This window comes from Mesocricetus auratus, unplaced genomic scaffold (assembly GCF_017639785.1).
Source record: "Mesocricetus auratus isolate SY011 unplaced genomic scaffold, BCM_Maur_2.0 Super-Scaffold_100009, whole genome shotgun sequence".
NCBI lineage: Eukaryota > Metazoa > Chordata > Mammalia > Rodentia > Cricetidae > Mesocricetus > Mesocricetus auratus.
Window position 1 is genome coordinate 53626940 of NW_024429193.1, and position 26988 is coordinate 53653927.

The 26988-nt window shown below is 41.8% G+C and overlaps 2 protein-coding genes and 1 non-coding gene across 5 annotated transcripts in view; all 3 read left to right on the plus strand.

Moving 5' to 3' along the window:
- The first annotated feature begins 663 nt into the window (after nt 1–663).
- On the plus strand, nt 664–18741 carry LOC101841731 (bile acid receptor-like). 3 transcript variants are annotated; one of them, XM_040751502.1, is made up of 10 exons: nt 664–727; nt 2281–2643; nt 5088–5228; nt 7683–7825; nt 7916–8020; nt 8155–8254; nt 9097–9210; nt 11293–11415; nt 12131–12244; nt 18023–18741. In XM_040751502.1, the coding sequence occupies exons 1-10, from the start codon at nt 664–666 to the stop codon at nt 18268–18270; spliced, it is 1515 nt and encodes a 504-aa protein (XP_040607436.1). In that variant the 3' UTR covers nt 18271–18741. The 3 variants fall into 3 exon arrangements, with proteins under 3 accessions (XP_040607436.1, XP_040607438.1, XP_040607439.1); XM_040751504.1 differs by having other exon boundaries at nt 9097–9186; XM_040751505.1 differs by having other exon boundaries at nt 2281–2472.
- On the plus strand, nt 5294–5464 carry LOC121142543. Its single transcript, XR_005879583.1, has one exon. It is a non-coding gene; the product is annotated as a U1 spliceosomal RNA (small nuclear RNA).
- A 5778-nt stretch (nt 18742–24519) lies between the features above and the next one.
- The window catches only part of Sycp1 (synaptonemal complex protein 1), a 97521-nt gene continuing 95052 nt past the window's right edge, over nt 24520–26988 (plus strand). Inside the window, exons 1-3 of the mRNA XM_040752137.1 lie at nt 24520–24627; nt 26051–26135; nt 26655–26698. Coding sequence (XP_040608071.1) covers nt 24520–24627; nt 26051–26135; nt 26655–26698 — 237 coding nt within the window. The remainder of the gene's footprint in view (nt 24628–26050; nt 26136–26654; nt 26699–26988) is intronic.

Consider the following 26988-nt stretch of genomic DNA (forward strand, 5'->3'; position numbering starts at 1 on the left):
GCTGAAAAGCATTTGGGTTGTAACTTCAAATTTGGTATGGTTCTAATGATTATTGCCAAATTTATTAAGCCATTTAAAAGCTAGGCAATAAGAAATTAGTGAAATTAAATAATTTTGTGTTTGAAAATGTGAAGACTTTCTTGATTAAAATAGAAGTATTAAGTCTCATGTATAAATTCTGCAATTTTTAGTAGTTTTTTTATTTCTAAAAAAAATCATTCGTGTTTAGGTGGGTACATGTACCACAGAGCACAGGTGGAGAGCTGGTGATAACTTTGTGGAGTTGGTTTCATTCTCTCATCTTTACATGGGTTCTGGGAATTGAACTCAGGCTGTCAGGCTTCTGTTGCAAGCTTCTCTACCCCTTGAGTCATCTAATCAGTTTAAAATTTTTATTAAAAAAGTGTAACTTTTTATTGTTTTTTGGACAGTCTTGCTGTATTGCTCAGGCTGGTCTTGAACTTACTACGTAGTCCTGGAAGGAAGACTGCTCTGCCTCAGTCTCTAGAGTGTTGTAATTACAGGCATGTACTCCCATGCCTGGTTTTACATTGTAATTTAACAAAATGATAAGTAATCTGCTGCAGTTCCCCCACCTCAGGCTTTATTCTGAAAGTGTCTAGCATCGCTGAAGAAAAGAAACCGTGGATCCTGGACCAGACAATGGCAAACACCTATGTCACTGCATCTGATGGGTACGGTCTTGCTGAACCTGCACAGTATTATGGTATGTAATAAAAAAAAAACTGCAGTACAACTGTTAATAAAGTGTGTGTGTGTGTGTGTGTGTGTGTGTGTGTGTCTGTGTAGATGGCTTAGCAGCTAAGCTAAGCAGAAAAGCACTGACTGCTTTTCCAGAGGACTAGAGTTTCATTCCCAGCACCCATATACTATCTCACAACTGTCTCTACCAGTTCCAGAGACTTCAGTCTCCTTCTCTGGCCTCCTCAGGCACCAGGCACACAAGAAGTGCACAGACATACATTAGCACAAAATTCTCTCACACACAAAATAAATAAATGTAAAAAATGTATTCAATTAAAAAAATCAACTTGCAAAAATTGAAGTTAGTTTTAAGGACAATTAGAGGCAATCTTTTAAATTATACATGAGCTTTACAGTAGTCATGGTTGATAAATAGCTTTTCTTTGAAGATCCATTTGTATTATTTTTAATATTTTTCTCTCTCTTTTTAAAATTTAAATCAGAAACAATCTTGTTTTACATATCAATCCCAGTTCCATCTCCCTCCTCTCCTCCCATTCCTCCCACCAACTCCCTATCCCATCCCCTTTCTGCTCCCCAGGGAGGGTGAGGCCTTCCATGAGGGATCTTCAAAGTCTGTCTATCATTAGGAGCAGGGCCTAGGCCCTCCCCTGTGTATCTATGCTGAGAGAGTATCCCTCTTCCAAAGTCCATTTGTACACTAGGGATAAGTACTGATCCACTACCAGAGGCCCCATAGACTTCCCAGGTCTCCTAACTGACACCCATGTTCAGGGGGCCTGGTTTGGTCCTATGCTGGTTGGTTTCCCAGCTATTATTTTTATTTTTATTTTTATTTTTTTTTGGTTTTTCGAGACAGGGTTTCTCTGTGGCTTTGGAGGCTGTCCTGGAACTCGCTTGGTAGTCCAGGCTGGTCTCGAACTCACAGAGATCCGCCTGCCTCTGCCTCCCGAGTGCTGGGATTAAAGGCATGCGCCACCAACGCCCGGCCCAGCTATTATTTTTAATACTGTGTGTATGTGGTTATTTGCATGTGACTTCCCACTTGTGTGTTGTGACAATAACCATAACAAAGGAAATGCAAAAAGTAGGGGAAATAAACTCAAGAATCTGGGAAGATTCCCTTTTCCTTAAGGAGAGAGACTAGCACCACTAGCAACTAATGCCCTTTCTTCTGGCATCTGTTCATCTCTGTCATTTCTGGGTGACAGCATTTATTAGATGTAGTTCGATTTACTGTGTTCCTATTATGCTGGACAGCAAGCCCTAAGACATAGTGTTGAAATAACTTTCTGTTGAGTATAAAACATTCTGAAAGCCGGGCGGGCCTTGGTGGCTCACACCTTTAGTCCCAGAGCTTGGGAGGCAGAGGCAGGCAGATCTCTGTGAGTTCGAGGCCAGCCTGGTCTACAGAACGAGTTCCAGGCCAGCCTCCAAAACAATACAGAGAAACCCTGTCTCGAAACACAGAAAAACAAAGCATTCTGAAGTTTGAAAACAATTACAAACATTTGAGTTTTTATGATTTATTCTTTTTTGTGTTAATTAAACTAGATGTTTTGCCAGAACAAATCCATTATCAACTGTGTGGCACCGATTTCCAAGAGGCACCCTATTGCCAGTATTCTACTGCTCAGTTCCCTCCAGCTTTACAGGCGTCATCTTTTCAAAGCCATTTCAACGCACATGGCTTGGATCCACAGTACAGCGGTGGTGGCTGGTGTGGACTTGATGCCCATGAATCAAGTCAGTCCACTTACATGATTGCTCACGATGATGAAGATGGATTCCCTGGGATACAAAGGTCCAGACCAACTTGCTCTTTACGCTGGAAGAGACAAGATGAGCTCTGCGTGGTCTGTGGAGATAAGGCATCAGGGTACCACTACAATGCACTAACCTGTGAGGGCTGCAAAGGTAAGGGTTAAGTCACAACAAAACACAGCACTGCACACGCCTGGTGCACACACACACAAAGGTAAGGGTTAAGTCACAACAAAACAGCACTGCACACGCCTGGTGCACACACACATACGCAGAACACCTACACACATAAAAAATACCTCATAAAACTTCTTGGCCATCAGGCTAAGGTCAAGTGTAAAACATGAGAAACTAAACCAGGGAGAAGCAAAGTTTAAAGGGATCAACCGGTGATCAAAAGTAGGAGACTAAAACGTTAAGTTTAAGATTGGCTCCCTCCCTCCCTCCCTTCTTCCATTCTTTCCTCCCTCCCTCCCTCCCTCCCTCCCTCCCTCCCTCCCTCCCTCCCTCCCTCCCTCCCTCCCTCCCTCCCTCCTTCCCTCCCTCCCTCCCTTCCTGTTTTTCTTTTTCTTTCCTTTTTTTCCTTTTTTTTTTTCTTCTTTCCTTTTTTTAAACAGGGTCTCAGTGTATAACTCTGACTGGCCTAGAAGTCACTATGTAGACCAGTTTGGCCTTGAACCCACAGAGTTCTGCTTGCTTCTGCCTTCTTAGTGCTGGAATTAAAGGCGTGCAGCACTATGCCAAGTCCTAGGGTTAGTTTCTTTTCTCTTCCCCTTCCACTGTTCCTTTTCTTCTTCTCTTCATTTTTGGTTTTTGTTTTTGAGACAAAGTCTCTCTGTGCAGCCCTGACTGTCCTGGAATTCACTCTAAAGACCAGACTGTCCTTGAACTCTCAGACATGCATCTTCCTGTCTTCTGAGTGTTGATTTTAAGGGCATTCACTACCAGGTCTGTCTCTTCATTTCTGAAGATGACTGTCACATGTCAGTATAAAACTCAATATGTACAAGGAAAAGTTTTCCCAATTCCAAGAAGAATTCGATACTGGAACAAAACATGACTTTTCATTAAGATCAAAATGTTAACCATGACATCTTTTTAATGTGGTTGAAATAATTTACACACTTGGAGAAAATCTAAAATAAATGACTTCACTGATTCTAAGTCAAAAGATTTTTTTTAATGCTTTGTAAAGAAAGAGAACAAGGGCTGGAGAGATGGCTCGGAGGCTAAGAGCACTGGCTGTTCTTCCAGAGGTCCTGAGTTCAATTCCCACCAACCAAATTGTGGCTCACGACCATCTGTAATGAGATCTGGTGCCCTCTTCTGGCTTTCAGGGATACATGCAGGCAGAACACTGTATACATAATAAACAAATCTTTAAAAATGTAAAGTCTGGAAGCAAAGAGTGAAGGAGTTTTCTATTCTAACAGTTGTGAGGCACTCTCGCACTTCATTAACCAGTAAATGTAGGGATGGGAATGCAGGCAGGCCATAGAGAACTTATCACCTAGTTTTGGATTTGATCCTAGCACTCTCAGAAACAAAAACAACCCAAACAACAGAAAACAGTTAGGCCAATATAGCAGAAACAAACGTGTTTGTTCAGGGTTAAATTTTACCTCTAAATCTTGCAAAGAATAAGCCAAATGGAGACTATAGGAAATGAGGTTACAGCATCCTGAGTAGGGGTATGGGCAAGAGATGGCCTGCTTCCAAAATCAGCACCTCACTGTTGAAATTGACCTGAGGCACAGTTTCAAAAAAAACGCAAGTTGAGCTTTCACTTCCTTTGTTGAATTGAAATCCTGAAACTCCATCCCTCTTTAAAAGGGGCATTGACTAAGCTTGGCCACCTACCTCACTGGAGCAGCAGGAAATGGCAAGGATTACCGTTTACATTAAGGAGTGGAGGAGGAAAGGGAGAAGTGCTTTCTCGTGGGGTAGTGCTGCAGAAGGGGGAGGGGCAGTTTGGAGGGGCACACCTGCCTTTGTGGCCGAAATCAAATTGTGGGGGTCTTTTTTTTTTTTTTGGTTTTTCGAGACAGGGTTTCCCTGTGGCTTTGGAGGCTGTCCTGGAACTCACTTGGTAGACCAGGCTGGCCTCGAACTCACAGTGATCCGCCTGCCTCTGCCTCCCAAGTGTTGGGATTAAAGGCGTGCGCCACCAACGCCCGGCTGTGGGGGTTTTAGTAAAGAGAGGCTTTTCTGACATTTTTGTTTAGGTGACCACGTATTCTCTAAAAGGAGCCTTGGGCGACACTTTGTGGGATCTTGATATTCTGTAGAATGTAATTTTAAAAATTCTTTTAGGTTATTTACTTGTAGTAGGATAGAGAGTTGCCTTAATGTGGTAAGAGTATTTAGTTTAATCTCCAGATGTTAGGAACTTCCTCAGGATGGATTGAGTATACCAATTGGAAGGAATTTGATGATTTTTCCAGCTTAATTTATATTTAAAAAATTATTGGGAGAAAAAAAATCCCTCATTTGATTGAAATAATCTAGTTAACTGGATTACTATACATGTAAAATGCTAATAGAATGAGAAGTAACTAAAAATATCAATATTAAACTTTGACAACTTTTGTTGTTAGGTTTTTTCCGACGCAGCATCACCAAAAATGCAGTTTACAGTTGCAAGAATGGTGGCCATTGTGAAATGGATATGTATATGCGTAGAAAATGCCAAGAGTGCAGACTGAAAAAATGTAAGGCAGCAGGGATGTTGGCAGAATGTAAGTGCCATTGTATTTGTGGCTTGGTTTTGTTTTTCTGAGGGGGAGCTAACTTTTTTCTAACTTTCCTTAACCTGGTAAGGGAGACTTCATGATAATGGTGGTGGTTTTCCCACAGCAAGGCTCACCCATTGCACTGGGATGTGCTGACCCCTATGATTTCCACAAATGTGGGAAACTTGGCTGAATGATTTGTATTAGTGGGGGTGGGGGAACTGTGTTCGCACTCTCCTCTGTACAATAACATTGAATTTGAAAATAATAAAATAAAAATTTCCAACCTTACTGATAATGTAAAGTCTTCTTCAATAGTTATTTTGAACATTGTCATATTTGTTTATATATGGGCACATGCACACCACACATATATGTACCTCAATTGATCAATATAGATGGCATTATAAATTTAAGTGGTGATTTCCATAAATGTTGCTGTGTACTGTGTTGCTCTAATCTTGGAATCAGCTCTTTTGACACTGGAGAGTTAGCTCAGCAGTTAAAAGCACTTGTTGCTCCTGCAGAGGGCTCAGTTCCTAGTTTCTGCAGTTCACAATCATCCAGAGCTCCCGTTACAGAGGGTCCAAGGCCCTCTTCTGACCTCTGCAGGCACCAGGCATGCGTGCAGTGTGCACACATACATGCAAGCAAGACACACGCATAAAGCAAAATAAATCTAAATAATAATTTTAAATGATCTTGTATTTTTATGTTACTTAACCTTTAATTACATACTGAATGGAAAAAGTGCAAAATTTAAAGTTAGTAGTTGTCAAAAGCCTACCTGATATCCAGGTATGTACAACCCACTAACAGTTAACACATGGGTACCAGGATCTGTCTCCAAATACCATCACATTAGAGGTTAGTGCTTTAACACATGAGGTTTGGGAGGTACACTTCAGGCCAAAGAAACCCTTGAAAATGTTGTCTTTTATTTATTAATTTAGTTTATAGATAGGATCTCATTATGTAGCTGGTCTGGGACTTGCTAAGTATGCCAGGCTGGCTTCAAACTCACAAGATTCCCCTGCCTCTGCCCTCCAAGTTCTGGAATTAAAAATGTGTGCCACCGCACCTGGCCCAATAGTTGCCTTTTAACCTGTGTCAGAAAATGTGTGTGGAAGGAAACTCAGAGTCTTCTGAGGGACTCTCTAAATAAAATGAATCATCCTTCACTTTAACTTAAAGGAATTACGACAAGATGAAGCAAGAGAATTGATGAGTATAATTATCGTGATTGGTGAACATAAGCCTTATTCACATGTTATTCCCATTCATCCACATCCTGCCACAATTGCCGTAGCTCTTCATACTACATTTACCCAATTGTCCTAATGCTGCCATGTGTTTAGTGTTTGAGAATCCATTTTCCTCTTCTCTTCCCATTCTCTTCTTCCTCTTCTTTCTCCTCTTCTCCTCTTTCTCCCTCCTTCTCCTCCTCTCCCCTTCTCTTTTGACTAATTTTCCTTCTTCTTATTTTTTCCTTCTTGTGGCATTGAGGGTTGAGCTCAGGGTTCCCACATGCCGGATAATTTACCACTAAGCTACACCCATAGACTCTTTTTCTACTTTTTTAAAAAAAAATTAAAAAAAATTGAAGACAGGGTCTGTTGGAGTTTCCAAGGTTGGCATTCGACATATGATCCTCATCTTGTAGTCTCTTGAGTAGTTGGGTTTTAGGTTTGTACTACCATGTCCAATTATGAAAATGACAGGTATATTAATTACTACTTGCATAAAATTTTAGTAGTGATTTATGGTAGCTTCTGCTGGTCTGGTAAAGGCACTAATGGAAGATTAAACATTCTATAAAAACAATAATTCCCAGGCTGGAGAAACAGCTCAGCAGTTAAGAGTGTGTACTGTTCTTGAGAGGACCTGAGTTCAGGTCCCAGCACCCATATTGTGTGACTCACAATCAACTGTAATTCCAGCTTGAGGCGATGTGACACTTCTGGCATCTGTGGGCACCTGCGCTCATGTGTGCATCCCACATACTCATATAAATAATTAAAACTAAATCTTTAAAAGCAAACAAACAGAACAATCCTCAAATAAATATTATCCACATTTGAAAAATAACTAAATGTTTTATCTGGCTTATAGGAAAAATTGACAGCTTATTTTGAAAATCCTAAGGTAGTCTTCCTTACTTCAAACCATTGATAAAAGTTATAAATAAGGTACTACTTTATAAAACGACAATCTATCTCACTTCCAAGATGCAATTAATGTGTAAATTTCTTATGTAAAAATATAAACATAATTTGGAAATGAAAAATTAGCTCTTAGTTTTTGTCTAGTGGAACTGTATTTCAAATAGAGAAGATGTCTATGAAGGGGGAGGAATATAGGAGAGTTAGTTGATGCACTCGTTTAACAGCATTTTTATCAAATCCCACAATGTTATTTTCTGAGACAAAAATGCTTTGTGTGAATTTTGTAACATCACAGGTTTGCTCACGGAGATCCAGTGTAAGTCGAAGAGACTTGGTAAGAACTTCAAGCAGAAGACTGCCCTTTGCTCTGACTTCCGAGTGGGAGATGGAAGCCCAGACAGCAAGCTTGTATCATCCACTACCAGATATGGAAAAGGGGCAAGACCTTTCTTCTACACGCCTCCAGTTTCTTTAGTGACAACATGGGCAATCGGCACACACTACAGGTGCCCCTCTGTTTCCTTACAGGGTCAGGAAAGCGTGGCACTAACTCAAGAGGAACATCGTCTTATGAATACCATAGTGACTGCTCATCAAAAATTCATGATTCCTTTGGGGGAAGCAAGTCTGCTTGTATGTATCCATTAATGGCAAGAAAGAACTTGTAATGAATGTTATTAGAAAATGATAGCAGAAATGGCTAAAAACTTTAGTAATTATATGAAAGAAAACACAACTTATTGTTTTTATTTCTTTTTATGGATTAGCTGCAGGAGCATTCCAACCCTGAGCTAAGTTTTCTGAGACTCTCAGAGGCAGCAGTTCTAAACATACACAGGCTGATGAATTTTACCAAGGGACTGCCAGGTAAAATTATGTTTCATTATTTTTTAAAGATTTCTTCGTTTTTATTTTTTTTGTGCTATGCATGTTTTGCCTGCAAGTATATATTCATTCCATGTACACACAATATCATGAAAGATAAAAGAGAGTGTGGCATTTCCTGGACCTGGAGTTACTGATGGTTATGAGTTACCATGTGGGTCCTGGGAAACAAATCCAGGTCCTCTGTAAGATGCTCTTAACTGCTGAGTCATCTCTCCAGCCCCCAATTCTGTTTTTAGGATAAAGGGGTAGTACAGCAAAACAAAAACCTCTAATGTGGGTTGGATATACAGCTCAGTGGCAGAGTACTTGTCTCAAGTGTGAGGCTCTGGGTTCAATAGAAAACCTTTATTTTTCCAGTAATGCTTCTTCTAACTTATCTACTTGAATTAATCATGTGGGTGACAAACTAAATATTTACAAAATTATTACAATAATGTAGTTTTTTTAAGATGAAATAGAAAACAAAGGAATTTCCCTATATAATACTAGAACAAACCACAGTGGACTAAAACTTAGTTATATATAACTCAGTTTCATTATGTATTTGCAGGTATAGTATCTCATTGTAAAATTATGTTCTTCAAGGCTAAAGCAACTATGCTTGAGTTGTTCTTGCTGTAAGAAAAGTGTCACCTGGTTCTGATAAAAGTGCTCTAAAATATTACCATGTAGAATCAATAATTTATTCAGATTTGCATTTATATGTTATAGTTATTCCCAAGAAGTATGTAGGGATGATGAGTAAAGAAATATTTTTAAACATTTAGTTTATGAACATTATCTTTTGATTATCTTGTTTCTTTATGCTTTATTTTTTTAAGGATTTGAAAATTTAACCAGTGAGGATCAGACTGCATTACAAAAGGAGTCAAAAACTGAAGTGATGTTCCTTCATGTAGCCCAGCTTTACTGTGGGAAAGAATCAACCTCTGGAAGTAAAAAGAAAAAAAAAGATGCTATTTAACTTTAACATAGTCATGTAAAATTAGCAACAAATTATATATTACACACACACACACACACACACACACACACACACACACACACACACACACAGGTAGCCTAGGCCTCCTAGAACTCATTGTGTAGCTAAGGAACATCTTGAACCCCTGATGCTCCTGCCAATCAATGAGACTACAGATGTATTCCTCTACACCTGCTTTATGTGGTGCTGGGGATGGGACCCAGGGCCTTGGGCATGTTTTGTTTGTTTGTTTGTTTGTTTTTCAAGAAAGGGTTTCTCTGTATTGTTTTGGAGGCTGTCCTGGAACTTGCTCTGTAGACCAGGTTGGCCTCGAACTCACAGAGATCTGCCTGCCTCTGCCTCCCGAGTGCTGGGATTAAAGGAATGCACCACCAATGCCTGGTACCTTGTGCATGTTAAGCAAGAACTCTACTAACTGAGTGGCATCACCAGTCTCTTTAATTTTTCATTTTATTTTACCAGTTAGTGTAGGAACAAATATCTCATGATAGCTGTTTATAGTCTTCTAAAATATCTATCCAGCATTTTCTCTCATCAAAGTTACTCTTTTTTTTTTTTTTTTTGGTTTTTTGAGACAGGGTTTCTCTGTATTATTTTGGAGCCTGTCCTGGAACTCACTCTGTACACCAGGCTGACCTTGAACTCACAGAGATCTGCCTGCCTCTGCCTCCTGAGTGCTGGGATTAAAGGTGTGCACTACCAAAGCCTGGCTTAGTTATTCTTTTTAAAATTGTACTTTTTTATTCTTGTGAGAATTTCATACATGTATTCAAGGTATTTTGATCATACTCACTTCTTCCCCCACCAACTATGCCAGAATGCCCCCCCACATCTTTCTCCTCATTTCACATCCTCCCCCATCCTTCTTAAAAACAACCCAGTGACTCTACTTAGTTCTACTCACATGCACATGGGTGTGGGCTCGTCCCCTGAAGCTTGTCAACTTCAGCCCCTAAAGAAAGAAACTGGACTCTCTCTCCCCTAGCAGCTGTCAATTGCCAAGAGCTCCTTAGCTTGGGCAGGGGCTTCTGTGCCCCTCAGCCAGGCTCTTCTAATGAGGAAGACTTTTACAGGCGTTTAAACACGAAGGGGATGGTGATTTTAAGACACAGTGGGGCTCTGGGTGAAGGCTGGGTGCTTGCTTTGAACTCACAACCACGGGCTACTTATTTGTGGACCACCTCTGTGGTGGGGTAAAGTGCTAGTTAGGCTAGTGTTGAGCCTCGTATCCAATCACCACACTTCCATAAAAAAAGAAACATGTTTTTTAAAAAATCAATCAACCCTTTGAATAGACCAGGAAATCCATCGTTCTAGTATGTGCATGTGATAATTCAATTCATCAAGTTCTGTGTTGGTTGAGGATGTAGGAAGAAGCAAAATGACAAACAAAAACAACAAAACATTTTGCCAGCAATACCAGCTGCCTTCACTAACTGCACTTGCTACAGTGCTAACCTTTTTAAACGTTTTTGTTTGTTTGCTTTCATTTTTTTCGAGACAGGGTTTCTCTGTATTGTTTTAGAGGCTGTCCTGGAACTCGCTCTGTAGACCAGGCTGGCCTCGAACTCACAGAGATCCGCCTGCCTCTGCCTCCCGAGTGCTGGGATTAAAGGCGTGCACCACCAACGCCTGGCTCTTTTTAAACTTATTTATTGGTTGTTTTCCCCAGCATACACCAGAGCATAATGTTGCTAAAGGGAGGCCCTTGGTAACCTAGTCCATGATTGCTTGAACAGTGTTTGCTTAAGAGTCTCCACAGCCTCTAGTGCACTAGAGTGATGCACGGTGGGTGTGTGTAAGAAAGTCATTCTTTATAGCATCATGGAAAGCTCATCTTGGAGCGTCTTTCTATAAAATATGAGCTATTAATCTGGTTTCATGTTCTAGTACCAAAAATGATAATGATATTATTTTAGGGAAATGTTTTCCACATAATAGTTATGTTTAATTCTGAAAAGATAATGCATTACTATCTATATAATGATTAGAGTAAAAAATTCAGAGTTTGTATTGTTTTTTCTTTTGCTAGGTATTATAAGACCATCAAAGCCCTTAGCTCGGACACTGGAAGTGCATAATCAGAGCAATGAAGAAAATGTTTATTCTTTGGAAAACTTTTTCAAGCAAGGCTGTCCTTCTGCTACTCTAACTGGTATCATTGTGCAATACAAAGTGTCATGCTGGGTGGCCATGCTTCCTTTTCTCCCCTTCTTTTCATTTTACTACAAGGAGAATGCCCTGGGCTTTTTTTCACAGTTCATAGGTTTTCTGCTAAGAGTGCTTCAGTGGTGGCGAAAGCATTTGTAGACACAGTCAATACACTTGTTAATGTTAACCTGTGAGCAACCTATTTGTCACCATTTTCTTTTGGCTACATCACTGCAATTGTTTCCCTATTTAGGTGGGAAGCTATTTGGGGCCTCTGAATCATTCTTTGGGGTGCTTTCCAAAGTTTCCCAGGATGCTGATGTTGTCATATACAGCCAACATCATAGTATCAACCACTTTTATAGGTAGAAGGTGAGCCTTCCATGAATTATACAAGAACACCCAGAGAGGGGCTTCTGCATGCTAAAGGCTCTCGGTCCCACAGTCTCCTGTTTGGTCCACACGGTGACTGACACCCTGCTATTGTTCTGTTCTTTCTCAGTAGCACACCTAATGAGCCCACTACTGAGATTCAGGCATGGCCTTCCAGGCACAGCAAAGGGAATTGTCCTTGCTGGCTATCACACAGGCAGCTAACTTGAGTCCCACCCTCATTTCATTTTTCTTGTGCTAGTTTGAGAGAGAGAAAAAAGATAGTCATGATGTATTTACTTCTGTGCTACATTCTGATGAAAATATACTTGTACTAATCTTTTTAGGTATTACTGAAGAATTTGTTGCCTCACTGTCTTACTTCTACAGAAGAATGAGTGAACTCAATATAACGGATACAGAATATGCTCTGCTTACAGCAACAACAGTGCTTTTCTCAGGTAAACACTGTCAGCAGGGAGGTGACATCTGCACGGGAAATAATGAGTAAGGTGACATCTGCATAGGAAATCATGAAGTTCTTGGTTATTAAACTTGACTGAGGTTGAAAGTACCAATTTCATCCATCACAGTTTGCTGTATGAGTACTCCTTTAATCACACCATTATGTTGTAGTTTCTTACATGTTTAAAATGCTTTCTTGCCCTTGGATATACTCTTCCAAGTCCTTGATAGAGAAAGTTTCTTAGGGAGTTAGCTATATGCTAATCTCCATTTTACTTCTCTTACACTTGAATCTTCTACAGTTCAATTTCACTCCAACTTCTCCAGTCCACCACAACCTGTCAATAGCTTCAGGATCTTGGCATTGCTGACCCCACTGGCAAATTCTCAGTCCTTATCTTACTTGACCCATCAGCTATATTTGGTAGAGAAGCTCATAAGCACTTAAAAGAAAACAAGAGGACATCCTGTTTCCTGTGAGTCTTTGGGTAGAGTTTTGTAGCCATGGTGAAGATCTCTAGTGTGTTGGGAGGAATCTTCATGCTTTTTGTGTCAACACATCTTCTTGACATGTCTGTAGCGTGCATTATATCCTGGCTCCAAGCTAAAGTAAGGCAGTTGATTAGTATGGGTAACTCACTGCTTCAAGCCAATGAAATCATCCTAGGATACCACTATCCAGTCTTAATTGATCAGGACCTATTTGTGTTATTTTTCATTTTAACTTTCAATGGCATCATGAATGCTCACTAGACATGCTCATTGAAAGGTCAATCCCATAGGCTCCAGTGTGGCTACATTACATTTCCACTTTCTAGTATTATGCGTCATTCTGAGAAGCTTTGTAAGCTACTGCGCAGTGAAAAGGGTAGAGGAGATAAGCCTGGATTTAGAGAACTGGAGGGATAGCAGTGCTTGTGGTCATCTGGACTTGAATGTTTGGAAAAACAGCTAAGAGTGTTACTAGGAAAAGTTCACCCTAGTTGGACCTTAAACGTCTTTTTTTCTTTCAGTTCAGTCTAGCAAGTAAGCAACAAATTCTAGATGGTGCAGCAACTTCAGAGCTCTGGCATTCTGGCTGTGTGAGGGTTTCACTGCCTCCTAGGAGTGGAACTAAAAAAGTCCATGACCAACATCCTTTACACCTTTTCGGTGGGCTCTTTTAAAACAAGGAACATGCCATGTTCTCTACATTTAAGAATGTTTTCTGTGGGGCAAAGGGCTCCCCTAGATTATAAATTTATCATTAAGATACTTTTTTTTTTGAGACAGGGTTTCTCTGTATTATTTTGAAGCCTGTCCTGGAACTTGTTCTGTAGAACCTGGTAGGTCTAGAACTCATAGAGATCTGCCTGCCTCTGCCTCCTGAGTGCTGGGATTAAAGGCATGCAGCACCAACGCTCGGCCAATACTTTTAATTGAAGTTTTCTGATGAAAACTTCATCACTTTTAATCACTTCCCTTCAGCTGATCTTTGTTTAATATCCTTTTCCAGGACTGATATTTTTCTTCCTTTTTTAAAATTTAAGTTATAAACAAGCTTGCTTCACATGTCAATCCCAGCTCCTTCTCCCTCCCCTCCTCTCCTACCCCCCCAGCAGGCCCTCCAGTCCCTGACTCAGTCTCCACTCCATCCCCAGGTAGCATGAAGCCCTCCATGGTGGATCCCTGGAGTCTGTCATTTCATCCAGGGCAGCGCCTAGAACCTCCCACAAGAGTCCAGGCTGAGAGAGCCTCCCTCATTGTGGGATGGGGACCCAAAATCCATTTGTATGCCAGGGATAAATACTACCCATAGATTGCCTAGGCCTCCTCACTGACACCCACATTCAGGGGTTCTGGATCAGTCCCATGCTGTCCACCCAGCCATCAGTCTGAGGTCCAAGAGCTCCTGGTTGTTCAGGTCAACTCTTTCTGTGTGTCAAACCAGCCCAGTCTTGACCCCTTTGCTCATCAGTTCTGATATTTTTATTCCCAACAATTTACCCTGTCATAATCTTGGCATTCCTACTCACTGTTACATGAAAAATATTAGATTCTCCTTGTAGACTGTAGTCCAACTAACAACTTGCCTCCAACTTTGTGAATATTCAAGCACTACGAATAGAACTAAAATTGTGCAAAAAACTGCAAAAGCAAGACACTTTCAGAAGTTTCCACTCCAAACCAAACAACCTGACCACTAACTCATATAGATGTTTTTCTTTTTTCTTTTGTTAGACATTTAAAAATATTTATTTATTTAGTGTGCGTGTGTGTGCGTGTGTGTATACATGGAGAACAGTCTATGGAAGTTGGTTCTCTCTCAGATAGTCAGGCCTGGTGAACCATCCCACCAGCCTTGAGAGATTTTGTGTGTGTGTGTGTGTGTGTATCACTGACTCTCAGGAACATCATTCTCATGTATGCCATCTTTTTTTTTTTAAATTTATTTATTATGCCTGCCCGTATGCCTGTGTATGCCAGAAGAGGGCATTAGATCTCATTATAGATGGCTGTGAGTCACCATGTGGTTGCTGGGAATTGAACTCAGGACCTCTGGAAGAGCAGGCAGTGCTCTTAACCTCTGAGCCATCTCTCCAGTCCCTGGGAACACCATTCTCTCTTGATCTTTTCCTGTTCATTGGCAATTCTTCCTGTGCCTCCTTTATTCAGTCGTCTTCATCTCTTACAATGAGAAACATTTAAGTTGTTCTAAGACTCAGTCTACTTTTATTTTATTTATTTATTTATTTTTGGTTTTACGAGACAGGGTTTCTCTGTATTGTTTTGGAGGCTGTCGGTCCAGCTTGGCCTTGAACTCAGAGAGATCCACCTGCCTCTGCCTCCTGAGTGCTGGTAGTTTTTTAAATTTAAATTAGAAACATGCATGCTTCAAATGTCAATCCCAGCTCCCCCCTTCTCCCTTCACCAGACCCCCCTTCCATCCCCAGACTAATCCCCACATCATTCCCTAGGGAGGGTGAGGCCTTCCTTGGGGGGATCTCCAGAGTCTGTCATTTGGGGATCTCCAGAGTCTGTCATTTCATCCAGGGCAGGACCTAGGCCCTTCCCCATGTGTCCAGGCTGAGAGAGCATCCCTCCATATGGAACGGGCTCCCAAAGTTCATTTGTATGCCATGGTGGACACTAGTCTACTACCCAAGGCCCCAGAGATTTCTGAGGCCTCCTTACTGACACTACATTCATGGAGTCCATGTCAGTTTTCAATCCTTGCATTGTTTGAATTGTTTCTCGTAATTTTTGCTTCGTGTTTTCCTCCCTTTCTTCTATTTGTTGGAATTTTTGGTTTGTATTTTCTTCTATTTCTTGCATTTTTTGGTTTGTTTTTTGTTCCATTTATTTAAGGGATTTTCTCACATCCTCTTTGAGGGCCACTATCATTTTCATGAAGGTGTTTTTAAGGTCATTCCCTTCTGCTTCCTCTGCATTGGGGTGTTCAGGTCTTACTGGTGTAGAATCTCTAGACTCTGGTGGTGTCATATTTGTTTTTCTGTTGCTGAGTGTGTTCTTATATTGCCTTTTCCCCATCACTTCTTCCAGTGGGTGTAGAAAGAGTCTCTTCCTCTCCTGGTGGGTAGGCAACCAGGGTTCCCTTTCAGTGGGTGCAAGCAAATCCAATACCCTTTGGCCTCTGCTCTCTGTCCTCTGCCCTGAGTGTGGGCAGAAGTGGACCAGCTCTCTCAGGCTCCTGGTCACTTGGTCGTCCATCGGGAGGGGGGTGGGAGGGAGTTGACCTGGCTGCAGACCCTGAGCCGGGGGTTCTGAGAGAGGACTCAGTCTACTTTTAAATTAACTCATTATTTTATGTGTGTGTGTTGTCTGCATCCGGTGCACCACAGGTGTGCTTTGGCTGCTGAGGTCAGAAGATGTCAGATCCTTTGGGACTGGGGTTACACATGGTTGTGACAGGGTCAGTTTTCTTCTGTACTCACTTCCTTCATGACTTCATCCCATCTCTTGACATTAAAAGCCTGTGTGTATCTGATACCAACTTGGTGTGCTCCCCCAGAGTTTATTAAATAGCCTCTTCCAGATTTCTATGTGACTAAGCAGGTATATCAAGTTTAAAATGCCCAAAGCCAAACTCCTGAGATTTTGCTACCTATTTCTCTTCCACCTGTACTAAACTATATCTTCATCTTCCAAATTGCATGAGCAAATTAAAAAAAATCCTTAACTCTTCTTTCTCCTATACTAATATCAAATATGCACCATCTGTTGGCTCAACCCTAAAATATATCTAGCACTTAACCATTTATTGTTTCTTTCTTTCTTTCTTTCTTCCCTTCCTTCCTTCCTTCCTTCCTTCCTTCCTTCCTTCCTTGCTTCCTTCTTTCTTTTTTTGAGACAGGGTTTCTCTGTGTAGCTGTGACCGTCCTGGAAATTCTTTTGTAGACCAGGATGACCTTGAACTCAGAGATCCTCCTGCCTCTGCATCCTAAATGCTAGGATTAAAGGTGTGTGCCACCACTGCCTGGCTTGCTTCCTACTGTTTGTAGCCTGAGCAGTGTACTTGAATCCACTTACCCAACGAGATTTTCTGATTCTGTGCTCTATAGACTTTCTCTCTATTAGCACCAAGGGGGATTCTCTGAAAATATAAGTCAGATCATGCCATTCCTCTGCTTGTACTCATTGGTGGCTTCCTATTTTGTATAAATTAAAGCCCAAGTTCTATTATTCTCTATTGCTCCTTTTCAGCCTCTACCTGGCCACATTGCTTTTGACATAGAAATCCATTGAGCACTGCAAGTTTGTGCTACAGGATCTATCGTTGATGCAATTTTTCCTCTTTTTGCTTAGAGCCCCACATGACACTTTCACCTTTTTATTATTTTATTTTATTTATTTAGTTTTTTTTCTCCTTCACCATTTTGGGTTTCTGTTAACTATATTCCTAATCAGTCTTTGCAAAATAGTCACTAGCCCTCTACCCCAGAGTCCTGTTTCCTTTTATCTATAGCACATCACTGTTATTTTTGCTTTTTAAAAAATATTTTTTATTCATTTAGTTTCATTGATGTGTGTGTCTCCCTTGTCTGCATATGTACTTCATGTGTGCAGTGTTTGTGAGTCCAGAAGGTGTCAGATCTCTTAGAATTGGCGTTACAGATGGTTGTGAGTCACCATGTGGGTGTGGGAATTGAATCCCAGTATTCAGGAAGAGTGTCAGAGCTCTTAACTGCTGAGTGGTCTTTCCAGCCTTCAATCTTTGCTTTTTAAGATGTTTGTCTCTCCCCTTCTCCATCCATTATATATTAAGAATATAAATAAAATAAAGGGAGACAATTTTGCCTGTTAGGTTCATTGCTGCATAGTTAGCAAAGTGACTGGATGAGTGAAGGCTGTTGAAGCTTTCAGAACTTCCCGGTTGGCTTATATCTTATGGAAACAACTCAAAACGCCTTGCCCTTTACTTCCTGTTGACTGTAGAGACATTGCTTGCTATTTTAAAGTTTCAGGAAAGCCCTTCATGGCTGTTATATTCCCAACATTACTCACAGATCCTTTCCTTCTCATGTGACTTTATGGAAATTACTTAACTCCCTACATTTCAGAGAGCTAATTTGAAAAATGTGATAAAAGCAGAATGCAGCACAATAGAATACCATGAAGATTAAATAAAATGATTAACAAAGACAATTCAGTTAGCAAATCTAATGTGTATTAGGGTTCTGTAGGTACTTGTGATTTATATAATTTAACAACTGCATTGTTTTAAATTAATTCATTATTTCGCCATTTTAAATCAACATAAGTATCTTTTTCAGATCGTCTGTGCCTTAAAAATAAGCAACATGTAGAAAACCTACAAGAACCAGTTCTGCAACTTTTGTTCAAGTATTCAAAACTGTACCATGCAGAAGAGCCACAGCATTTTGCTCGCCTCATAGGGAGGCTTACTGAACTGAGAACCCTGAGTCACATGCACTCGGAAATCCTCAGCACCTGGAAAACAAAGGACCCCAGACTGGTGACGATACTCTCTGAGAAATGGAATTTGCACCCATTTAACTGAAAATTTAGAATGTTGAATGACTGATTTGAAAACTGTAAAGAAAATCATTGTGTTATCACACATCTCCATAAAATGGAGATCCTAAGGCTCATCAGATTTTGTGGAATTTTAGACTCTCAGCAGAGGAACACCCTAGGATTCTTCCCAATGGAGCTGTGTGGTGGCACAGTCCTGTGCTTGGGAGATGCAGGCAGGATGATCCCGAGTTTAAGGCCATCCTGGGCTATATAGTAAGACCTCATCTCAGAAGAAGAAAGAGAAGAACTAATGGCCATTGTTTTTTCATGAGTCCTCACCTAACGAAACTAATTTTTTTCATTTAACTGACGATATAATGTATAAACATGAACAAAGGTTAGTTGTATTAGGATAAGGCAGTGCATATGACTGATGGAATAAGAAGCTGATGCTTAAAGCTTGTCACAGAATTTCATGAATGATTAAAGAGAAACAACACCTTTTCAAATTGTATCTGCTTTGTATTTTTAATAAGTATATGCTAATTACACAAAATAGCAAGTTTCATTAAGGAAATTTCATACAAGTATATATTTTAGTTGTATTTACCGCACACTCTGTAATTCCCACATACTGCTGATGCCTTCCTTGTCTCCCTGATAGTCCCCTATTACTTCCGGATCTTGAAACAATAGATTCACACTTGCAAGCAAACATCTGATTCTATTCTGAGTCTAGTTTATCTCCTTTAACATGAAGACGTTCATCTATTTTTCTGCAAGTGACAGTTTCATTCCTCTTAAGGACTGAATTGTATGTGTATTTCTGTATATATCACATTTTATTTATTCATCCATCTGTTGATGACACTTAGTTTGATTCTGTGTTTTGGTCCTATAAATAGTGCTGTCATAAACATGACTATGTAGGTGTTGTGACTTTATGTGGCTCTTGATTCAGGTGTATTCCCAGAAGTGGTATGGATTATATGTAGGTCTATTTTTAGATTTGAAGAAAACTATATAGTGACACAGCGACTACTTCTCAACAGTGTATAAAGATTCTTTTCCCTTTACAACTCTTGCCAACATTTGTTGTTGTTGTTGCTTTGTGTGTGTGTGTGTGTGTGTGTGTGTGTGTGTGTGTGTGTACATACCAAAGTGTATTTGTGAACATCAGAGGGCGGCTCTGTGGAGTGTGTTCTCTCCTTCCACCTTCAAGTGTGCTCCGTGGATTGTCCGGGCTAGACACAAGAGCCTTTATCTTCAGAACCATCTCACCCCACCCCTATCTTTTCATATCCTGCATGGCTTGGTTCTGGAAGCCTGACTGGGGTGATGAGTGAATGAAGAAATAACAGACACAAAGACACAGTTCAGGAAAGCTGGGATTGGTTGTTGTCTTAGTGACTTTTCTGTTGCTGTGAAGAGACACCAGAACTAAGGCAACTCATGAAAGCCTTTAATTGGGGTCTTGCTTATAATTTCAAAGAATGAGTCCATGATGATCATGGCAGGGAGCATGACACCAGGCAGGTAGGCATGGCACTGGAGCAGTAGCTGAGAGCTTATGTTCTGATCTGTAAGTTGAAGGTAGGGGAGATAAGAGGGAGGCTGACTGGGCCTGGCATAGGCTTTGGAAATCTCAAAGCCCATCCTCAGTGACACATTCTTTCCAACAAGGCCACACCTAGTCCTCAAATGGTCCACCCAAAAGAGATCAAACAGTCAAATATAGGAGAGAGTTGGGGCCATGTTCATTCAAATCATCACAAGTAATGTAGGGAAAAGGGACCAGCCAAAGAAACACACCCTGACCAGAGCCAAAGAAACAAACTTTGGCCCTGCAACCAGAACCAAAGAAATGTACCCTGACCCTGAAACTAGTGCCAAAAGAACACACTTTGTTCCTGGAATCAGAGTCAGTGAAAGAAATGCACCCTGGCCCTAAAATTGGAGCCAAAAGGCTAAAAAGGACCAGAGAAAGAAATACACATTGGCCCTGAAACCAGAGCCAAATCTGACCCTAATGCTGTGCAGAAAGCTAACCAATCCTGGAGCAGAGCTCTAGTCAGTCTGAGCTCAGCACTAAAATCTGACCAATCTGCACCCTGGAAGCCCTATATAAACCCTGTGTCTGTTCAGCTTGTATCTGTTTGCACTACCAGGTTGTCCTCTGCCACTCTGGCAGAGGGCAGTCACTCTCCTGGATTCTTCCTTCCAATAAACCCCTTTGATGAGCTTTGGGTGAATATCTTCTTTTGTGGCTGTGGCGATGGAGCAGAGGCCACCCCTGGGCAGAGCAGAGCGAGCAGGGCTGTAACACTTTTGCCAGGGAAATCTTCCCTTGGCAGAGTGGAGTTGTTACACTCTGCTCTCAGCTCTCCTCTTTCCAGGAGCAGAGCTGAAATGTAGCAACTTCGCGGAGAAACCTCCTGCAGAGCAAAACTGCTACACTGTGCAAACATCCCCAGCTGGAAGACCCTGTCCTGCAGGAACATTGCTGATACACCGGGAAGCCTTTCCCTGAGGCAGGGCTGTAAGCTGCTAAGCTTACTAAAACCTGTGGTAGTCCTTGGCTCCCGAGCTCCAGGATACCTTTCCACCTGAGCTGTGTAACACTCCCGAGCTCCAGGATACCTTTCCACCTGAGCTGTGTAACACTCCCGAGCTCCAGGATACCTTTCCACCTGAGCTGTGTAACACTCAGTATTCTGTGACTCTGGAGTGCCAGAATACCTGACCCATCTCGATCCAACCGAAATGCCTACAAGTAGGCCTCTGATGGAGGGCAGCAACTACACAACAACCTAGAAACTTAGCACATTTATTGTGCATCGAATAAGGAGTCAGGTTAGCTAGTCTTGGTTGAAGGTCTCTGTGGCTGGGCAGTCTCAAGTTGTGGTCATCCTGGAGGAGGAAACTGCAGATGATAGTTTTTGCACACGTGGTCAATATTCATACATGGACCAGAGGAAGGCTTTGCTATTATCATGGATTTGAGGCACTGGTTGTTGACATGGCTGTAGTCCCGTCAATAATTCACATTCACTTGAGATTTCCTCTGATTTATACTGCTAAACTTATTCCACTGAAAAAAAAATCAGCTATAGATAAAGGAAAACATCTTAATACTCTGCAATGTCATACATACAAAAACCCTGAGAATACTCAATGCAGCTTGACTTCATAGCTGAATTTTTAAAGGCAGGTCTGAAAAATGCTAATGAGAGATCTGGCTCTTTGATGAAACTGTCAGGCTTGGTGAACTTGCCAAAATGAATGTAAAGCTGAGGAGGCAAAGCTGAAATGCTCTGGAAAGCAGGGTTTTAAAATAGCTCCACTTCTCTTCCTTTAGAGCAGACAGATGCAGATTAAATGGTCTCTATGTGGATGCACAATGACAGCCTTTGCAACTGTTTTCTAAATGCAAACTGTGAGTTAAACAGCATGCTTACATTTATAGCATACACACGGTAGTGTAGGATATAAAAAGAAACACTTAACCCTTGTGAACATTATTTATAGGATGCACTGCTATTACAAGATCACTATTGAGGAAACAGAAGGGGAGAAGGAAAGAAGAGAAAAAGAAAAGAGATAGAACAAAGAAGCAACTAAAAATAGCCATCATGACATCTCAGGGAACCTTAGACTGTGGATACCATGATCCACAGGAACAGTGCCTCATGCTCCTGCTTCTCACAGTGATGGACTGTGAACCGAAGCTACTGTTGGTATTTGGTCACAAGGACAAGAGATGAAAATTGGTTCTGAGAAGTGGGATATACTAACAACAAATCTACAGCAAATTTGATGTCATGGTTAGTAGGCCTTTGCAAGGAGTTTGTGCGAGGAACCAGGAAAAGCATGGGATTGTTGGCTAGAGAAACCCTCTACTGCTCTAAGGAGAGATTAAGTGTGAAGGACCACAGTATGGACAGGCTCCCCAGGTTTCAGAGGGAAACAAAGACTATCAGAATTGGATTAGAGACCACTTCTGTTACATTCAGGCAAAGAACCTGGCCCCATCATTCCTATATCCTGAGAAATTGAGGTTTAAATAAAAAATGGACTAATTTGGTAGAAATTATTTCAAGATAGCATGCAAGCATGCATTGGGCTGTGGCATAATTGCTACTTACTGCTTTTTAGCAATGTTTGCAGCAATTGAGCAGAAAGATGTGAAAAATGTGCAGGTTTTTTTTTTTTGGGAAAGGATTTTGATATAAAGGTGCAGACAGGAGTGTATAATTGTTAAAAAATATTACTGCGGCTTAGGAGGAGCCTTCTGCTTTTCATGTGGACAGTAGGCAAGGTGTCTTGGGAACAATGGCTCACCCACTGAAGGCTCTAGCTTGCAAGAAACCCAAATCCATTTGGAAAGGAGAGAGCGAACTAAGAATGCATCCAAAGGGATTCTCTGCAGAGGTCCCCGCCTGAAAACATTCTCCTAAAGAAGTGTTTCCCTAGATTTGGTCTTGAAGATACATACAGGCTGCTGGCGTTGTGGTCCAAAGGAACCAGCCTATGTCTCCAGATGGCAAAAGAACTTGATTTTGCAGGCAGGCTAGATGCAAGAGTGAGGGGTCATGAGAATTTGTACTGACCACAGAGGCCAGGCTATGTGTGGTAGGGTCTGATTACTGGCAAGGAGGCGCCCAGAGGCCATTGTATGAAGCTATGAAGGTGAAGCCCAAGTTATGAACGGAGACTCAGGATGCTGGAGATGACAAGACTGTGAGGCATCTGCTGAGGAAAGTTGCAGGCATGAAAGTAGAGCCAGCCCAGGAAAATGGTTACCTGTATCTTCGGGAGAGCTGGGTCATTTCGTCTGTCTTAGTACTGTTATAATGATATATCTAGCTAGCCAAGCCTGCCCTTTGATTTCCCTCCCTTTTACTTAAAACACACTGATTTGACATACTAAATGTATTTTCCAGCTGATACCTCATCACCACTGACCCTGTGATAATACGGATCCGTATATCTTGTCCAGGCTATCAAAACTGTCCCACTTCATAAACCTGAAGCAGTCTTCATAGCATGAATTTTCTTCCCAACCTGATCATGCCAGCCTTACTGCCCAAACTTTCCTCACTAGCCTCCTTGGTAAAGTCTAAATCCGGCCCCTCCTCCCCGCCGCTCCCCACCCACTAATCCGGCTTTGAGTCACCTTTTTTTAATCTCCAGTCTCCATTGTTGCCTTTCCCCCTCAGTCCTCACATAACTGCACCCTACTTTCTCAGACCCATAAGACTTGAAGACAGCTCACTGCTTTGCCCAACTTGTGGTTTGTCGGGGTATCGATTGCACAGCCACAGTAGAAGCCGTGACAAACTCCTACTCCCCAAACCATCTTCAGCACTACTTGTGGTGTCCTGGGGCTCCTAAGAAATGACTCCTTTTCATGGGACTAGAGAGCACTTTCCTGCTGTAGCAGAGGACCCATGTTTGGTTCCCAGTACCCACACGGCAGTCAACAACCATCTGTAACTCCAGTCCCAAGGGATCCTCTGCCCTCTTATGGCCACTCAGGGCACCGCATGCACGTGGTGCATGTGCATACATGTATCCGCACACACCAAACACACTTACACACAAACCAGAAAGTAGGGAGTCCTCTAAAGAGAAGGAACGACTCCTTTAGATGACTGTATGGCAACTTAGGCTGTGAGTTCCTCAGCTCATTCGTCTTACTCCACGAGGGCTTCCCCAGTGTTCTCTGACAACAGTAGCCGCTCACAGAACAGACTCGGTGGAGAATCAGAACCTGGGCCCACGAAAAGGAAAGTCTCGCGAGATGTGTTTCGCGAGATCCCGGGCAGCTGCGGAGCTGACCAACCGTTATATTTCGCCGTTGACGCCCCGCTGTTCAGTCCTGCGCGCTCCTGCGCAGGGTGCTGACGTTCTCTGGCTTCTAGGAGGTTCCGAGGCCGGAGCTCGCGGTTCTGTTCGATGTTTTCATAGCGAAGCTCTGGCCAGCGAGGCAGGGAGCCCGCGGATGGTGAGGCGGTGGAGGGCTGCCCGGGCTGGGGGCCCCCACCCGCGGCTCCGTCGCGCGTGTCAGGCGCGTGGCTTCGCGGCCTAGCGAGGCCTGGCGGACCTCAGGCGGCCTGGCGAGCCTCGGGCCGCCAGTCAGGCGACCTTCCGGGTTCCCGCCAGGCCTGAGGCCGCGCGACGGCTTTGGGGCGCCCCGGGGCGGGACCCCACTGAGGTGGGGAGCTGGCTCTACACCCGCCTTCCTCACCGGCGTGCTTGGTGAACTCCCCTCCCCCAGGCCTAGAGGAGCATGGAGAAGCAGAAGCCCTTCACGCTGTTCGTCCCGCCGAGGCTGAGCAGCGGCCAGGTGTCCGCCGTGAAACCTCAGACCGCGGGAGGGGACTCCATCTACTTCAAGGTCGGTTGGCACGTGCGTCCCGCGGCGGGGAGGGGCCGCAGCCCCGGGCGGGAGACCGGACTTCCAGCCCTGGGACCCACGTGGTCGGTCAAGGGAACAAACCCCCCGTGCCCACAGGCACGCGTGCGCGGCCACAGGGACACGCAGTAAATAAATGCTGAAGAAAAGCGTGCTCTCGCCTTGTGTGCTGTGCCAACAGGTGACGGAACCAGGGCTTCTTAGTAGCTTTACTAGCATGGGATAACAGACCTTACCGTGTGTTGACAAGATTCACTTAGAGAATCACTGCTGGGCTGATGGCTTGGGGTCCAAGAGCACACACAGTTCCCAGCATTTGCAGCTCTGACGAGAATCGACATCACCTCTGCAGGAAACAAACACATATGCACGCACGAGTTCTTAAAATCTAAAAGAATCGCTGCTGTAAAACTGATAAGTAGTATTTGCTTATTTAAATTATCTTTCTGGTTAAATAAAACTTTTTTTTAATGTCTTATTAACCTTAATTGTGGGTAATAATGGGTTACATTATGACATTTTTATGTATGTATAATTTAAACACTGCATGTACATCAAAAGATTTATAATTACAGTGACTTTAAGCATATATATGCACAATAATGTATATTAGCACTGTTGAGTAAGAACCATTATCCTTTATTATCCCCATTCCACTAATTCGTTTCCTCTTTTCCCCTTCTACTTTGTTTCTTTGTGTGTGTGTGAGACCCGTTAGTGTTGTTTACTGCAACAAGAGTACTTAACCAGTGGCTGTACCACTGAAGAAAATGTCTCTCAGGATTTGAGGCAATTTATAAGGAAAAAAATACGATAAAATTAGGAATTTTACCAAAGGAAAATTAAGACTATTTAGACAAATGACTATATGTGGATAGTAATATTGTGACTGAGCTTCCTGGTATATAGGGTAAAAGAGAAATTCATTTATTACTAAAATTCTAATTGAAAAAATTACACCAGATTTCTCAGGTGAAGCAGCTTTTTATATTAATTTTCTTAAGTGGAATATGGAAGTAAGGGTAATATAGTTAATATTTTAATTTTACATGCTGCAGAAAATTTCTGCTGTCGCCAAGACATATTATTGAAATTTGATGCAGTGAAGATACATCTCAATTCAATTGAAGGAAATTGTTAAAATTACTGATATTATTCCAAAATATTTACAAAGCTTCTATTAGGTAATTTATAGCTTAGATACATCTTACTAGGAGAAATGCATAATTAAAAATTTTACTTTGCATAGTAGAAGCATTTGATATTTTAAACACTATACATCAAAGGATTTATAATTATAGTGGCTTCTTTAAGTAGATATGGATATTATATATTTGTGTATTATACTGTTAGTTATCAAAGTGGTATTGAACAGAATATTTTAGGCACCTCTTTGTATTTCTAGGCTGCCAACAAATGTACGGAAGGTGATTTTGTTGTTCCATTTACAATGTCCAGTCTCTCAAAAAGTCGAGAAAACATTGATACAGGTAGGCTTGGACAAAGAGTATATCAGCTTTCATAGACACATTTTGTTATATACATTGCTAGTTACTGAAAATACAGTGTAAGTATTACATTGATATCTTTTTTTTTTTTTTTTGATTTTCAAGACAGGGTTTCTCTGTATTGTTCTGGAGCCTATCCTGGGACTCGCTTGGTAGACCAGGCTGGCATCGAATTCACAGAGAGATCCACCTGCCTCTGCCTCCTGAGTGCTGGGATTAAAGATATCTGCCACCAACGCCCGGCTTACATTGATATTCTTATCATTCAACTAGATAAAATAATATAAAACATGTTCTCTCTCTTTTTGTTTTTTGTTTTTTGTTTTTTTTTTTGTTTTACGAGACAGGGTTTCTCTGTATTGTTTTGGAGGCTGTTGGACCAGCCCGGCTTCGAACTCACAGAGATCCGCCTGCCTCTGCCTCCCGAGTGCTGGGATCAAAGGTGTGCGCCACCACCGTCTGGCACATGTTCTCATTTTTAATACCAGTTTTTTTTTTCAGATCCTGCTTTACAAAAACTTAGCATTTTGCCAATGCTTGAACAGGTTAGTGAAAGTGTGTACATACAATCTGCTAGACATTGAATTTTTGAAGAAGAAAAGATTGGTAGTTGTGGAATTAGTAGTCTTGTGCACTTTAATTTTTATTACATTCATTTATGCATATATGTGCTTGTGTGTATTTGCATGTATATACGTGTGCATATAGTGTGGTATATGTGTGGAGGTCCGGCAACAACTTGCAGACCCAGGATTCAGATCAGGTTATCATTATGCTCAGTGCCATTATTCATGGAGCCAGCTTGCTGGCCACATGGGCTTGTATATTTAACTGT